The sequence below is a fragment of the Nycticebus coucang genome, chromosome X, assembly GCF_027406575.1.
Source record: "Nycticebus coucang isolate mNycCou1 chromosome X, mNycCou1.pri, whole genome shotgun sequence".
Lineage (NCBI taxonomy): Eukaryota > Metazoa > Chordata > Mammalia > Primates > Lorisidae > Nycticebus > Nycticebus coucang.
Genome location: NC_069804.1, coordinates 168,600,697 through 168,618,679, shown reverse-complemented (window position 1 = coordinate 168,618,679; position 17,983 = coordinate 168,600,697). Strand labels below are relative to the sequence as shown.

Below are 17,983 nucleotides of genomic sequence, written 5' to 3'. Positions count from 1 at the left end.
AGAGCCTCGGGAATCCCTCTCCAGCCTTTATCTCTGCCTGTCAGACCCTTCCCCTCCAGCTTTCCACCCCCAAGGCATGCGGGCTTGTGCTGTCTAGGCACTGCGTTTCTTTGATTACTTTTAAGCTTTTCGGGACAGACTTGACTTGGTGCAGCTTTGAAATGTTTGCTGGGGCGGTGCGCGCGCGGGCGGGGGGGGGATTTCTAGAACCTTGCGGCGAAGAGTTTAGTGATTGTTTAGACTAGTAAAACTGTGGTTACCGACTACTAAAATGTGGGATTGAAGGGGGAACTTCATTTAAACTCGTAGCCAGAATCGTGGGTCCTTTTGAATCTTTTCAGTGATAGGAGTAGCGAGATATTCCTGTGAGGGGAAATTCAGACAGCTCTAGAGCTCTAGGTGTCAGGTTGCGTCAAGGTAAACCTTCAAACGAAATGTGCTGTTTATTTGCCAATCTTAACAAAATGAATCTTTTACACTGTTTTCTACTTTTTACCACATAAGTGGTGTAGAAAATCAGACTTAATCATTGATCTGTTTTTTTCTTTACTTATGTCTTCTATATACCCTGGGATGGAAATGCACATCTACGTTTTCTGTTTGCACAAAGTTTTTTATGCATTAGCTGTAAATTAGGGTTCTTTTAAAAAGGCTTAAGTGATTGCAAAGCATGATTATGTGGTTTGAATAATCACATAAATATTTCAGCGCAGGTGTCTGTATTCAGTTAAAGCAAATTTTGGATAATATGGCCATTATTGGTAAATTAGGCACTTGACTAATCTATGGTGATTCATAATTAAAAATCGTTTTCATTAAGAACTCATATTTTTGATGATCATATTTTTGATACTAAATTTGAAAATAAGTCTGCACTAATTTTTTTCATCTTCACGAACAAAAGCCTTGTTCTTTCACACACATTAGCTGTAATGATAATATAATAGGGTATAGTGATGGTTGTTTTATCTCTTCCGCCCTTTTTTGTATCAAAGGCTCAACTTTCTAAATGCAGATCATTTGATGGGGTTCTAGGTTGTTTATGCATTTTCAACTTCTTAGAATAGAGGGGATTGTTTATCCAAATTGTGGTAATTCTGAAAGAGGTCTTTGCTGGTGGGTTTTTGGTACCTGGCTGGCAAATGATTCTAAGTTAGTCATCTTTGTGTTTCTCCTTTTCGTTTCACATGAAAAGTGGTACATTGTGAAAAGACAGAGTATGTCATTTGCCAACCCATTCCAGATACTCAATGAGACTACTACTCAGTAAGCCAAAGGAAAGGCTTATCAAAAACTGTACAAGCTTCAGGGCTTCGTACTGTCTCCAGGTAGAAATCAAATGCTTCTTTGGTTTGGAGATTCATTCGGAAACTTGGAGTTTGCTTGTTTTCTTTTCTCCAAATGACTCTTTAAAAAAGTTGTAGCTTGACCTTTTTCACCCAAATTTGTAAATGAAATTAGAATTTTAAATTCTGAGTCTTTTCAATTACACAAGCACAATTTATTAATTGATCCAAACCATTGTTCTCTTTGCAGAGCCTCAGCTTAAGGGTATAGTTACCAAACTGTACAGTCGACAAGGCTTCCACTTGCAGCTGCAAGCAGATGGAACCATTGATGGCACCAGAGATGAGGACAGTACTTATAGTAAGTGACTGTAAAATAAATAGTATATGCCAGCATGTTGTCAACACTGTGTTCTTTTTATTTGCTTTTAAACAAATAATCCCTGCTAAATCCTGGAGTGAATGCAAAATATACTTGCACTACATAATCCTGTTTACACAGGTTAACCAAAAGGAAGTTGAACATGAAAATATCTAAAAGAGGCAGCTAGAGCAAATAATGTTGACACCATCTGAAGAACAATCCAAATGTCATCTCCATGGTAATCTAGGTAGATTTATGGCTGTCCTTTGGATTTTATTACTTTTTTCCCACAGAAAATTTACTCTCCCACATGCAGATCCTGAAATAGCATGTTATCTCTACTCTTAAGAATTGGTCTCAGCCCCGAAGAGAGGAGTGGTTCATACCAGGAAAATTCATCACTACAAGCTTTCACTCCTGCTGTCCCATCCACACACACTCTGATAACTCTGAGACTAATAGGATTTTAGCACTGAGATACCTCCACAGGTTAGTAAAGGGATTTCTTTTAGTGCTTTATTTTTAACCATGGTTTAATTAAAGATCAAATCAGAGACCATAATGGTGAACCTAAAAAGGAAATGCATCAAAAATATTGTCAATTTTTATTTCTAATTATTGAGGGGAGGTGATCCCAAGATATTACCTAATCTTTAATTACATAGGTTTTATTTATTTGGAGTAATAAAAACATCGTCTCACCAATAGTCTACCTTTTCTTCAGTGATAATGATCGGTATTTTCTTACAACTTACAGATTTCTGCAGATCTATTAAATGTTCTGTGAGGCTAAAACATTTAGTTTTTGTACTTCATTCTCTGTTTTTCCCAATTTCTACTGAATTTCCCTCAAACTTTGATAATTTCCTAGTAATATTTCTATCACAGGCTGAGAATACAGCCAAGAAAAGTAGTCTGAATGCTAATAAGCATTTTGTGACTTTTTTAGAGGTGCATGGCTACAGACACCAAAGCCATTGACAGGGGTCCCAATGTTAAGAGTAATGAGTTTCACACCTTTTAGGAATGCCTCCTGGGCTAATGGCCAAGCTGTGACCTCAAGAGGAAGTCACTTTTAATTCCCTTGAAGGAAGCTCTGTTGATACTGAGGTTGAATAAACCATACTGAATGGTACTCATTCAGTATGCTGAATGCTATATTACTGTTGTGATATTAAAGTTTTATAGTGAATCCTAGTTGTTAATTTATGTATGCCATTCTATCTGAAACAGTTAGCCAAGTATAACTGGAGGGTTTCACTATAATCAAATAATAGGTTTTAGTACATGATGATCAATAAAAAAACATTTCCATGTATTTGATTTACATATTAATGTTAGTGTTGGGATATTATCTAGCCTGTTTTCCAAAGTACATCAGAAAAATGGGTGTGTTGGGCACTGTTGAAGGGAAGTTCATGGTTAGGTACCAATGAGCCTCATCCAGGCAAATTTTCCCTCATCTATTTTTAACCTTTCCTCCAGGTGCAAATCAGAGAAGAAATACTTTGAGTCCAGTGTTCACATGTGTTTCCTGAAAAGAAAGAATTTTAAAAACAACAATTCGTGTACTGTCTCTTATTAACAGCAATATGCCAAACTCATCAAGACCACATTGTATGTAATAATTGAAAAGATACACATCTGTCTGTCTCACACACACACAAGCACATAAATCAAGGCTCCATTTCTTACTATGGGTCTATAAATCATATAGTTGGTTTTGCTCTTCAATTCTTACATATGCATAGCTTTTGCTTTGGTTGCCTTATACCTGTGACTGGTATGCATGGCATTTCTGTGTACCAATGACATTGAAAGACCTTTAAAGAACATAGCCTGACAAACAAGAATCTATGTTTAGGCAGTTTGATATAAAGAGAGGTAAATGAACCAAAAGTAAGTATTATCATAACATGATGCATACCAATGAAAATTATCTCAAAGGAGATAGGAAGTCAGTGGGGCTTAACTCTACTCCTGATGCCAACAGTGACCAGAAGCTAGTGGGCTCAGCTTCCCCATTGAGGCAATTGTGGGGCATAAGCCATCATGAAAAAGAAGGTTTAATGATTAAACTGATATAGCAAGAAATCCAAGGACCCATCCAAATTTATTCTTTTATTCCTTAAAGCCAAGCAGTTTTCTTGGTCTTATTTTTTAACTATTTTATGTGATTGAAACAAGAATACAAGTTGGGTTTTTTCAACTATCACTTTCATTGATATAGTATTTTCTTAATATATATCCCTGGTTTATGCTTATATTTTTTACTTTTCTTATTTTTATCTTTTTTCTTATTTGATTTTATGTTATTTTCATTCCAATGGTAAGCAACATCCTGGTAAAACAAGTCAGTTCACATTTATATATTTTATTTTTTTTTTGTCAGTTCACATTTAGCCAGATAGATTCATTTCTTAAAACATATGTTTAATATTATGCATTTAAGCTTACTCTATGTAGATTTATTGCAATGGTAAATGTCAGTCCAATAAAATCTCATCATGAGCAAACCAGCCATTATAAATTATATATTTTCTCCTGAAAAGGAAAAGGTGGTAGATATTTCATGGCATTAGTTTTATTATGTCTGCCCTGGGTGCAGTGAAGGCTAGCTTGCCACTTCAACATATCAAGTCATTCAAATTTATATTAATATGTACTTTTATTAATTACTCCCTTTGAGATATTAACATTAGCTCAACTGATGATAAGCACAATTTCAGTGTCACCTTCAGCAAACGTCAAGTGCCAACTAGGTGTACGGCTTTGAGAAAATGGTCCTTCAAGGTACAAGATGCTTGTTTTTATGTAGACACAACAGAGAACAAATAATAAACAAAGACACTTTTTTTTATTCAAAGATTCTTTAAAACTTTGAAATGGAAGAAATATTTTAGGTATTTAATGAATGTTTTAGATATGCAAATGAAATCAATTATTTCCATCCTATATGTACTTAGACTATTTTAATGCTGCTCAAAATAAAATCTTAAATCCATGAAGAAGGCCTCCGGTTATAAAGAAACAAAGGCATATAGGAAAATATTGATTCCATTCAAGCTCACCCAGAAATGAGTTATTTGCATTTTTATCGGGAAGCCGTCGCCTTAGACAGATTTTAAAGCAACCCAGTTTATGATCTATCTTGAATGTCTAAATAAATGAAAAAATTGGACTAATATATCTAGCCACTCTCTACATTCACTAATCTCTTCAAATTTTTATTTGGGGGTAGTATTTCTTGTTTTTTTGTTCGTTTGTTTGTTTTTTGTCAGAGCCTCAAGCTGTTGCTCTGGATAGAGTGCTGTGGTGACATAGCTCACAGCAACCTCCAACTCTTGGGTTTAAGTGATCCTCTTGCCTCATCTCAGCTTTTCTATTTTTAGTAGAGAAGGGGTTTCACTTTTGCTCAGGCTGGTCTCCAACTTGTGAGCTCAAGCTATCCACCTGCCTCGGCCTCCCAGCATAGTGTTTCTTATTTTTTGAATTAGACTTCATAGAAATTTATAGTGCATCATAAAAAATAATCATGTTCTACTATGTAGTTAATATCATTATTCAAGATTATATAATACCAGGAATAGATTGCTGATGTTTTTTGCTTCTCTTCCTCCTACATTTGTCTGATGTTTGAAATTTAAACATTTCATTGGTCATTGAATTCCAAATCAGAGTGATTAGGGAACAAAGTGAAAATTACATCCATCTCTTCTTTCTGCCTGTCTGCCACTTGTTACAAGCTGTATTAAGAGACCTAAGAAAGTTCAGAAAAATGTAAAATAATTAAGTTCTAGAAATAATTCTGAATTTCATTTATCACTCTCTGTTGTCTATTTCTATGACAAAACTAGGTTTCAAGCATATGCTTGAAATATTACAGTTGTCAAGTGGTATGTAGTGATATGGCTTTTAAACCAAACCTATATTGAAGTTTTTTTTTGTTTGTTTATTTATAATAATGATTCTCATCATAAATGATGAGGATCATCATTTTATTAATTCATTCATCTATTCATTCATTTGACAATATTTTAGACTGTAGCATGTATTCTGGCCAGGGAGATACACAACAATACACCCATTATTTGATGCCTTTGTCAGCACAGCTTTACATAAAATTTTTGAAGGCTGAATCTTAATATAAATATCTAAAGAAATTGATTTTCATGAAAGTAAAGTGTTCTTCCTTGACTCAGTAAATATATCTAAAAATTTCTGTCACTGAATTCTCCAAGTCTTTTCCATCCTACATGAAAAAAAAGTTCATTCATTTCTTTTTCATTAGTTTTATAAAACACAAATTTGAAGCTAATTTGTATTTCCGTGTTGATTAATGAGGTTGAACATTTGTCCATGTCGTTGGTCTTTTGTGTATCTTCCTTTGGAAAACTTCTGTTCATGTATTTTGCCCACTTTTTACTGGGGTTGTTTGTTTATTTTTCACTTATTTGTCTAAGTTCTTTATAGACTGGACATTAGCCCTTTGTTAGATGTATAGTTTACGAATATTTTCTTCTGTTCTGTAGCTTGTCTATTTACTCTGTTAGTTATTTCGTTTGCTGTGCAGAACTTTTAAATTCAATAAAGTCCCATTTATTTCTGTTGTGGCTGAAATGTCCTATGGGGTCTTAGTCATAAATTCTTTGCCTAGGCCAATGTTTAGAAAAATTTTTCCTATATTTTCTTCTAGAATTTTTATGCTTTCATGCTCTACATTTCATTCTGTTATCCATCTTGAATTAATTTCTGTAAATGGCAAGATACAGGAGTTCTATTTCATTCTTCTGCATGTAGGTATCCAATTTTAACAGCAGCATTTTTCATTGTTTCCTTTTCCCAATGTGTGCTGTGTCCGCTTTGAAGATCAGTTGGTTATAGGTAGGTGGTTTTTTTTTTTTTTATTGTTGGGGATTCATTGAGGGTACAAGTTTTGTTTTTTTCAACTATAAGCTTTTGTACAAATGGGATTGTGATCTGTTACTTTCCAAAAGTGTATTGTGTTTTCACCATAGAGAATGTTATCAATGCACAAGTTCACCTTGAGCACCTGCTGTGAGCAAGTCATCATCAACAGAAAGAGATGTGACATATTCATGACATGCTCCAAGGTGTCAGACTTCTTGCCTGTGTGTTGCATTGTTGAATATAGCATGATATCCTGGCTTGCAATCTGTGCAATTACTTTCCTTTACCTCATATAACAGAAGGGCACAGCTTTTAATATGATGATTATTGAATGAAGTGCCATCAGTGCCATGTGGTAGGAACACTTGTCTTTTGAACTGTACAATATGTCCTAGCTCCTCTTTGGTAACACCATGATTTTAAGGGAAGGATAAATTATAGGCTTACCAAAGAATATTTAGTTCTTCATTAGTATTTCTCATCCATATTACCCCGCCTACTGCAGCAGAATATATGTGCACAGAGATACACGATCCCAGAAAAATTATTCTTTCCCATGGGGTGACTCCCTTATGTCTTTCTTCACAGAAACCACAGCAGACTGATTTATCATCCTCAGTAAACTTACAGAACAAGGCAAAAATCATCAACATTGGTCTACGACTCCTGAGAGAAAGGTGTATGGGCTATTTTCAAAAGATGTGTGTGGCAAGCACTACGTTTTAAAAATGTACTGTTTTATTTTTATTCACGGTGTGGGAGGGAGTAGACAGCTGGTGGTAGGAGGACACCCACTGGTTGTCTCCAGTGAGTGGTGTGTGGTTGTGAGGAAAGCCTGGGTGTAAGTTTCACGCAGTCAAATCTTCAAATGGAGAGACAAAGTCCTCACTGGCACCAACCAGTTGCCCACTTGTACCTACTTTGCAAATAACAACAACAACAATAATTAACCTCACTCAAGTTTATTATTTTTATTCCCATAACCTTTACACTTGGAGACCACAAGCTAGGAGCCCTCTCAGTTCTCTCTTGGAAAATGTTGGTTCTTTAGAAAATACTACCCTGGAAACACAGCTCTTCAAAATGATGTATTTACAAGGCTTATGTTTATTTTGAGGTTTTTGCATAAAAAGTAATACAGATAATTTCGATGACAGCATTGGACTAGTATCTCTTTTAAGAGTATGGGACTATCTCCCCAACTTGTAGATTTTAACTGGGCCTGTAAGAATTTCATCAGTTAACTAGGGGAGCAGTTTAAAACCTTAATTTGGGCTTGGTACCCATAGCACAGTGGTTATGGCTCCAGCTACATGCACCGAGGCTGGTGGGATCGAGCCCAGTCCAGGCCAGCTAAACAATGACAGCTGCAACAAAAAACAGCGGGTGTTGTGACGGGCGCCTGTGGTCCCAGCTACTGGGAGGCTGAGGCAAGAGAATCGCTTAAGCCCAAGAGTTTGGGGTTGCTGTGAGCTGTGACACCACCGCACTCTCCCAAGGGTGACGTAGTGAGACTCTGTTTCAAAAAAAAAAAACTTAATTTGTTGAAGATGACATGTTTTAATGTACAGAACAATTCTTGGGACTGTATCATTCCAGATGCATCAATATTTCTCACCTCTAACACAATAAAAACCATGGAATTGTGACCCAAATATTCTATTATCTCCAGGGTGTTTGAGAATATATAGCTATAGCCACAATAGTGATTGCAACCATGAGTCAAGTATACCAAAAGGTAGAATGAGGGTCTATCTATCTATTTATGTATGAAACATATTTTTCTGTCTTCACTAAGTACTACATTTGGAATTCTAGAAGGTCCTGCTAGAAACATTGAAAAGCACCGAAACTTATAACATTACTTTCACGTTCTTTTTAATTTTAGCTCTGTTTAACCTCATCCCTGTGGGTCTTCGAGTGGTGGCTATTCAAGGAGTTCAAACGAAGCTGTACTTGGCAATGAACAGTGAGGGATACTTGTACACCTCGGTAAGCCTTTGACTGTGCATGTTTTGATTATTCTCGTTTTCATCTGATATGGAAGAAAATGTGCTGTGTATGTGTTATCGTTAGAGATTTCTGTGGTGAGGGGAAGAGTGTCATTGATGGAGATATCTATTTTCAAAGGAAAATTAATTGCCTGTGAAAATTATATCTGTTACTAATTAATCATTTGAAGCTAAATTTTTCATGTATAGTCAAAGATTGAACACTTTTGTAGGTAATGTCATTAGATTATTTTATGTAGCACATAGTGGTCTGTCTTACTGTCTTGCTATGCAGCTAAGGGAAGCGAAGCCATTTCTATAATTCAGTTAACTGTGTATTTATCCATGTTTACTCCTTAAAAACCAATAAGATCTCACCTTCAACTGTTGGACATAAAGACAAATTCTAAAAGGATTTCTTGAGTTTTAATTCTTACCCTCAGTTCAATTAGGACATGATTGCTGATTGCCCCTGCTTTAAATACTATTTTTCTATCAAGCACAATTTAATCTCTCCTTACATAGAAATTCCTATTTGTCTTTTTCTTATGAGTTTGGAACTTGTAAGAAACTGATCAAAATGGAACTTTTTTCCGAAGAATTTAGAAATGATGTAGCCTACAGTCCATCACAAAACATGGGGCCAAATTAAACTTTTCAAAATTTTCTAACAGTTAAATTTAAGCAAAAATGGTATAGTAGTAGGATTGGGATATTATTCTTATCAATAGATAATAGTTTTAGATTGTAGGATACCATTTAATATATGAATATTTTTAAAATCTTTGTTTTGAATTCATATAGAGTAGAACCTCTGTAAGTTGATCAACTAAGAGACTGTAATAAGCTGGTCAACATCCAGAAGTGGTCAACATCCGGAAGTGGTCAACATAAGGAACCAGGCCTGCTGTGGCACATGTCTGGTCTATGAAAATTAGGGCAACTTAAGGTGGTCAATGTAGGGAGATGGTCAGCTGTGCACATTCTACTGTATTTTCAGAAAAGGATAGGATGCTTAGACTGGGGAGAATTGCTTGCAAACAAACATCTCTCTAGCTAGCCTTAAAGGAGGTTATTCTTTTTTTTTTTTTTTAATCATTTTTTTATTAATATTAAATCATAGCTGTGTACATTAATGCAATCATGGGGCGCCATACACTGGTTTTATAAACAGTTTGACACATTTTCATCACACTGGTTAACATAGCCTTCCTGGCATTTTCTTAGTTATTGTGTTAAGACAATTATATTCTACATTTACTAAGTTTCACATGTACCTTTGTAAGATGCACCACAGGTGTAATCCCACCAATCACCCTCCCTCCGCCCATCTCCTTCCTCCCTCCCCTCCTTCTCCCCCTTCCCCATATTCTTAGGTTATAACTAGATTATAGCTTTCATATGAAGGAGGTTATTCTTATGACTGTAGAATTCTATTCCTTGAACTCTACCTGAAGTACTTACCTTGAACAGCTCTTGCTCTCCTCTATTTCCTGAATTTATTTCAAAGGTCAAGTTTATAGAAAGTCTTTTGGCAGACATGGTAGAAACCATATCACAACCCTGTTTTTTAGAGGCCAAGATGGGAAATAAGTGGGGTAAGAGTAAGACCACAAATGGTCTATTCATTTGGTCAATCAAGTAGTCCATTTCATATTATGATAAAAGATTACAATGAAATCTGAAACCCCTGTCACTAACAGAATTCCTATCAGGCTATTTCAACTGTCTGATTGCTTAATAAATGCGGGAATTTCATTCTTTTCACTAAATGAAAGATTTGACTATATTGCAAACTTCATGAAATCTGTTACTTTATCAATACAGTGATATTATTATAAATGATAGGAAACGAATTTTTTTTTAGATTTGTGCATGAAAATAAGATAATTTAATAATTAAGGATTTTAAGTAACTTCATTTAGATCAACAGACTACCTCAGCAGGACTAGATGCAAAGGTAAGTTTTTATTAAAAGAAGTGGTTTCTAAGGTTATGATGCAGTCATGATAAGAAAGTGAAATATATTGGTCATTATTTTAAGAAGGCAAATGCTAGATGGCATAGAACATCATTTGAGGAAAATTATTTAAATTAGATAATAGGTCAGGTGCCCCTACTCAAAAAAATGAGGGCAGTGGGCATTACATTTAGAGAACTGGTGATTGAAAATTCTTAGCCTTCCAATTCAAATTAACCTTTATTCCAACAAACCGGTAAATGCATATGTGAGCTCATTTCTAAGAAAGGCTCTCCAGAGAAATTAGCATTATAGATTGATGGGCTTTCTTTCATAATGGGTAGGCCAGTAGACAGCCAAGTGTAAAACACTTTGTATGCGTTTCCTGTTAAGGAAAAGGAGCTGTAAGTAAGCACTTCTTATTAGAGAAAAGAAACTATGTTTTTCTTAAGGAGGAAACTTGCTTTATTGATGGTCCTGGAGTTCATATAGAGAAAACATGTCCAAATTAGTCTGCCCCAGGGGGAAAAAAAATTGGAATATCCTCTAGGATATATTTTCCTGTTCTTCCTATTATTCCCTATTGATAGTGGCTTGGAAACCCTTCACCATGGTGTTCACCATTCTCAGCGGGCACTTCACTTTGTTGTTATCTTAACGTTTTGTGCCCAGACTATTAGGATGGAGTTCTGTCCTAATAACTTCAGCAACTTGTGGGGCTGAGATCAAAAGTTCAATAAGATGTTAAGCTTCATCAAGAAGAGAAGGCACCAAAGGGGAAAGATCACTCTTCCCCTGCATAAAAGCATGACACTTCTAGTATAGAAATGCTGCATGCAGTTTTATAAACTGCCTCTTGGCAAAGAAAACAATAATCTAAGATAAAGCAAAAAAAAAATAAGCAAAGGAAGTAAGGGGCTACTGATGTGTGCAAGTAAAAAACAAACTGTTGGGAAGTTATTACAAATCATCTTGGTGAGGGACAACTAGGGGGTGCCTTAAAACAATGGCAGGGAGATGGGTAGAATGATGGATTGCTGAGGTATTTTAGAGGTGGAATCATCAGGTTTGGGTAGCTGAGTGGATTTGGAAAGGGAACAGTACTACTATACATGGTTGAACAAGTTTGGTTGCCATTCACTGCACAGATGGAAATGAAATGTCTCCAGGTAAAGATATATATTTTTTAAATCTGCATAGTAGTGCCCAGTGGGTTATCAGAAGTCATAACAAAGAAGGGGAATTTTACCTTTGGCATTTGGGTTGTTGATGAAGCTACGAACCAAATGGGAATAAAGAAAAAAGGGCAGATTTGGAGAAGATGATACATAAAATACAATTTGTAAGAGATGTTTGAAAATATTGAGAAAGGGACATGAGCTAGAGATAAAACTTGGAGTTATTACATGGAGGTGGTGGTTGATGCCATGGGAATAGTTATGAGAGTATGTAGCATAAGAGAAGAGAGTTTATCAAACAAGATTAGAGAATATCAGCAGAGAAAGAAGAACTAATTATGGCAGATATGATGGTATTGCAAAAGCTAAGTGGCGAGAGAGTTTTAAAAAGAGTGAGCATTGTCAAATGCTTCAGAGAAAATAAGTGAAACAAGAACTGTGAATTGACCATATGAAAGTCCTAGGTGATCTTTATAAAAGCACTTTCTTTAGAGTTGTGGGAACAGAAGCCAGACTGTACTAGCCTGAGGAATGAATGAGAACAGAGGAAGTAGTGACAGAAGGTATAGGCTTTCTAAGGGAAAAGGCGACATGGGTGAGTATTTAGGGAAGGACACAGGGTGGAGGAAGATTTTGAGGGTTCTTTGATGAAGGATAAGACTCTTGAATATATTTGTCAACTGAAGGAAAGGAGCCAGTCTACAGGGAATGGTTAAAGACGTAGGAAATGGAATTTTTATGGAGTAGAGCCCCAGAAGAGGTGAAAGGGTGATAGAATTAAGGAATGGATTAACAAGTTGTAGTATATGTATATCATAGAATACTATTCAGCCACTAAAAAAGATGGAGACTTTACATCCTTTGTATTAACCTGGATGGAAGTGGAACACATTAGTCTTAGTAAAGCATCATAAGAATGGAGAAACAAGAATCCTATTTACTCAAGTCTGATATGAGGACAATTAAGGTCCTAGTACATGGTGGGGGTGGGGGATGGGGAGAGGTAAGAAAGGGAAAGAGGGAGGGGGTGGGGGGGTCAAGGGCTGTGGTACACCTTTTGGAGTTGGGACACAATTATAAGAGGGTCCTTATCTAACAAAGGCAATCAATGTAACCTGGTTCTGTATACCATCAATGAATCCCCAACAATGAAAAAAAGAAGAATATAATTGAAAGGAGTGGGTTCATTTTGAAGAGAAGAAGGGACACTGCTTCTGTAATAAGAAGCAAAGAGACAAGGACAGATGTAGACATGGGTGTACTGAGTCTGCGTGTGAGAGATGAAGAAGTTAAAAGATTTCCTGCCAGATGACCTGTATTTTCCTACTAAAGGAGAATAAGAGGTCATCTACCAAAAAAAAAAAAAAAAATCAAAGACATAGGCATGACATAGGTAAAGGGTTGGACCAGTTTTGCTCAAAGGAAGAGAAAACATTTTAATAACCAAGGGTAGTTAACCTAAGGCCATGAGCCAAATTCAGCCTATCACTTGTTTTTGTAAACAAAAGTTTTATTGGAACAGTCACATTCATTCATTTACTTGCTGTCTATGGCTGCTTTTGCTCTAGAACAGCAGGGTTGAATAGTTGACTCAGAGACTTTATGGCCCACAAAGCCTAAATTACTTACCAATAAATCAGCCCTTTGTCAAAAAAAGTTTGCCAATAACTAGGCTCTAATCAGATAATGGTTCTCAGCCTAAGCTACCGCATCAAAATCACCTGGGGACCTTTGAAAAACTCTTTGCCACACTCAGACCAGTTATGTCAGAATATCTGAGGGTAGACTCTGTGCATGGATAATTTTGCTAAAGCTTCCTGGCTGATGCGTATGAAAAATTCTGATCTGGGATTAGGACAAATAATTGATGAATAGTAATGAGGACCTCTCCCCACAGTGAAATCAGAAACCATGAATTTACAGGCACTTTATCCTTTATTCCAAGTTTCTGATGCCAGTCTTTTTTCACTCTTTTTTAAAAATTTATTTTATTTTTTATCTTTTTTCACTCTTGCAAACAAATTGCCTTTACATTTCTGAAGACCTACTACTTGAGATGATGGGAAATGCTGATCCTCGGAAGAGCATTCTTATTTTATCACCTTTTCTATTTTCCTATCTTGTTTTGCATTTCTGCTTCTATATCCTTCAATTTCTTTTGAATTCAAATTTATATATATATTTTTTACCATTTCTTTCCTCCCTTTTGTTCATTAAATAAAGAAACAACACCTCCACATTATTATTGTTACAGAGATAGCAGTTTACTTTTCATGAGTAATCTCAGGATTCTTGCACTATACCCTCCCCGTCCTTTTTTCTTGTTGCCATGGGGGACAGACTTGATGTAGGCTCAAGTGCCAGGGAGAAACCATCTGTGACACAGAGAATCATAATTTGCCATTATTTCATAACATATTACTTTTGTCCATGATATAAGCTGAGTTCTGGAACTACAAGAAAATTATTATTCATTGTGCAGAGAACTTTGTTTTTACCTTAGATTTTCCTTTACAAATAATAAGGAGTTGTACATAAGCCTTTAAGAGTTTATCAAAACTGCACAGTATGAATATTTAGTTACCATAAAGCTATTTATGATAAATTTTTCAAAACTGCTTGAACTAAACATTGTAGAAAATCAAGACTCTTAAGCTTGAGTTGAGAGGTTGAAGCTGCCAAAATGTAAAAACAAGTAGAAATACTCTGAAAAGTAAGCCTTTTCCATTCATTTATTTCCAGAGAAGACTTGAATAAGTGATTTTACTCTCATGGTTTATGGTCCTGGGACTACCACAGCAAACTAGAAGCAAGAGCAGAAACCAAGTCTCTTTGAGAGTCAGCTGGATGCTGACTCTGGATGGATCAGTGTGTAACTGATCTCAGAAGCTCAGTTGGACTTGGAATCTGAATGAAGGGAGCAAAGTTTTCTTCTATACTAGGTTATTTCCACATCCTTTAAATTGACCAAGTTTCTTCTTTCATTTCATGGACTTGGCCTTACATACTACTTTCAACATTTCAAAATGTAAACTCCATCAAGGGGATCGCTATCAGAAATAGTGACAAATGAAACAACACTAGCCCCTTAGCAGTTGTGACACCTTATCTTCACTGCTTTTACTCTTTGATGGCTTAGATTTGCTTCTCTTTAAGATGAAGTATGTCATATGAGTCAAGTTAATTTTTAGATTACATTTCAATGCATTTGGTTTAGTTTTTATAGTTTTATGGTTTTTTGACACCCATTACAAAATTTTGGCCACTGTGAAATCAGTGAAGAATAACTGTTTCAAATAAACTAACCACTGGAAATATAAATATTAAATGGAAAGCATCTCCATGTGACCATGCCTCTCAACGTATCGTATTACTTGTAGAGTTGCATTTGATTACTGAGATGTGTTTACACACTGATATACTTAGAATGCTTCTGCTCATGGGCAGAGAGATGGGAGCTTAAGATGCAGCATTTGCTGCAGATAATCCAATTAAAAGGTATCTTGTCATTGTCCTTGTTCTCAAGGTCACTAACTGTTGCAGCACTTGAGATTGTTATTCATATGTTATCATTCTTGGTAACCTCAGAGTCCTTGTGTGTGACACATTCAATAATATGGTCTCTTAGTTCTTTGTCCTTTTTAGCTCTATTCATATTTTCCTATTTCTCCACCTTCCCAATCTCATGACCATACTCTTGGAACTTGTCATACTCCAGCCCACTGATCACATTTCTACTATCTGTTAATTCTTTGTTTTTTTATAAAAGTTTTAATAAGATATAATTCAAAACCCACAAATTCGTCAATTTAAAGTATATAGTTAAACTGTTTTTAGTGTATTCACAAGGTTTTGCAATCATCATACTGTATTTTAACATATTTTAATGATTCTAAATGATGAAATTATACTCATTAGCAGATGGCCCCATTCCTTCTCCCAGTCCTAGGCAACTAGGAATCCACTTTCCCTTTCTGTGACTTTGTGGGCATTTCATGTAAATGGAAACATACATGACTTTTTGTGACTGGCTTCTTTTACTTAGCATAAAGTTTTCAAGACTCATGCCTGTTGTACCATGTATCAGTACTTCACTTACTTTTTTTCCATCCTATGGTTGTACCACATTTCGTTTATCCATTATCAGTTGACAGACATTTGGATGTTTTCCCCAGATACCTGCATAGCTGTTTCCTTCTCATTGTTCATGTTGCAACTTGAACAACATTCTTGAAAGGCCATCTCTGACTACCTTAGCTAAAGCAGGGCATTCAGTGTCTTCATTATTTACACTTATCTTCCTTAAGGCCTTATCACTACTTTAAATTGTTATTTAGCATGTTTATTACTCATCTTTTCCAAATAGGATATAAGCACGTTGAGAGCATATATTCCTTTTCTCCTATTCACTACTGTATCCCCGGGGCCTTGCTGAGTGCATGCTATTGGTTTCTCAGTCAGTATTTGCTGATTGACTTTGTTGGACTTAACAGGAAAAGATAGGTATGGCCTCATAATTCCAATTTTAATTCCTTATATAAAAAAATTTTATTTGGAAATAATTTCAAACTCACTGAAAATCTGCAATAATTATACTAGTACAAAGAACATCATATACCCTTTATTCCAATTCATTTTATTCTATTTACTTAATCATATGTTCTATCTATTATATTTTTCGGAGTCATTTGAGAGTACATTGTACCCTGGATCTTTACCCCTAAATATTTCAGTGTGTATTTTTTTCTTTTTTTTTTTTAATTAAATCATAGCTGTGTACATTAATGTGATCATGGGACACCATACACTGGTTTTATAGACCGTTTGACACATTTTCATCACACTGGTTAACATAGCCTTCCTGGCATTTTCTTAGTTATTGTGTTCAGACATTTACATTCTACATTTACTAACTTTCACATATACCCTCGTAAGATGCACCGCGGGTGTAATCCCACCTATCACCCTCCCTCTGCCCCCCTCCTCCCTCCCTCCCCTCCCTTTCTTCCTTCCCCCTATTCTTAGGTTATAACTGGGTTACAGCTTTCATGTGAAAGCCATAAATTAGTTTCATAGTAGGGCTGAGCACATTGGATAATTTTTCTTCCATTCTTGAGATATTTTACTAAGAAGAATGTGTTCCAGCTTTATCCATGTAAACATGAAAGAGGTAAAGTCTCCATCTTTCTTTAAGGCTGCATAATATTCCATGATGTACATATACCACAATTTATTAATCCACTCGTGGATCGATGGGCACTTGGGCTTTTTCCATGACTTTGCAATTATGAATTGGGCTGCAATAAACATTCTGGTATAGCTATCTTTCTTATGATGTGATTTTTCTTCTTCTGGGTATATGCCTAGTAGAGGAATTATAGGATTGAATGGCAGATCTATTTTTAGATCTCTAAGTGTTCTCTACACATCTTTCCAAAAGGAATGTATTAATTTGCATTCCCACCAGCAGTGTAGAAGTGTTCCCTTTTCTCCACATCCAGGCCAACATCTCTGGTCTTGGGATTTTGTGATATGGGCTAATCTTACTGGAGTTAGATGATATCTCAAAGTAGTTTTGACTTGCACTTCTCTGATGATTAAAGATGATGAGCATTTTTTCATATGTCTCTAGGCCGTGCACCTGTCTTCTTCAGAGAAGTTTCTCTTCAAGTCCCTTGCCCAGCCTACAATGGGATCACTTCTTTTCTTGCTTATACGTTTGAGTTATCTGTGAATTCTGGTTATTAACCCTTTGTCGGAAACATATCCTGCAAATATCTTCTCCTATTCTGAGGGCTGTTTGCTTGCTTTACTTACTGTGTTCTTGGCTGTGCAGAAGCTTTTTAGTTTGATCAGATCCCAGTAGTGTATTTTTGAAGCTGCTTAAATTGCCCGGGGGTCCTCCTCATAAAATACTCACCCAGACCAATTTCTTCAAGGGTTTTCCTTGCACTCTCTTCTAGTATTTTTATAGTTTCATGTCTTAAGTTTAAATCTTTAATCCAGTTAGAGTTTATCTTAGTTAATGGTGAAAGATGTGGGTCCAGTTTCAGTCTTTTACAGGTTGCCAGCCAGTTCACCCAGCACCATTTGTTACATACGGAACATTTTCTCCACTGAATGTTTTTAATTGGCTTATCAAAGATCAAATAACAGTAAGTAACCGGATTCATCTCTTGGTTCTCTATTCTGTTCCAGACATCTACTTCTCTGTTTTTGTGCCAGTACCATGCTATTTTTTTTCTTTTTTTATTGTTAAATCATAGCTGTGTACATTAGTGCAATCGCCTGTA

At 35.9% G+C, this 17,983-nt stretch overlaps 1 protein-coding gene across 6 annotated transcripts in view; it reads left to right on the top strand.

The window, feature by feature from the left end:
- The window catches only part of FGF13 (fibroblast growth factor 13), a 743,931-nt gene that overhangs the window by 652,619 nt on the left and 73,329 nt on the right, over positions 1 to 17,983 (top strand). For all 6 annotated transcript variants that reach the window (XM_053580098.1, XM_053580097.1, XM_053580099.1 and 3 more), the window contains 2 exons: positions 1,537 to 1,647; positions 8,450 to 8,553. In XM_053580098.1, coding sequence (XP_053436073.1) covers positions 1,537 to 1,647; positions 8,450 to 8,553 — 215 coding nt within the window. The remainder of the gene's footprint in view (positions 1 to 1,536; positions 1,648 to 8,449; positions 8,554 to 17,983) is intronic.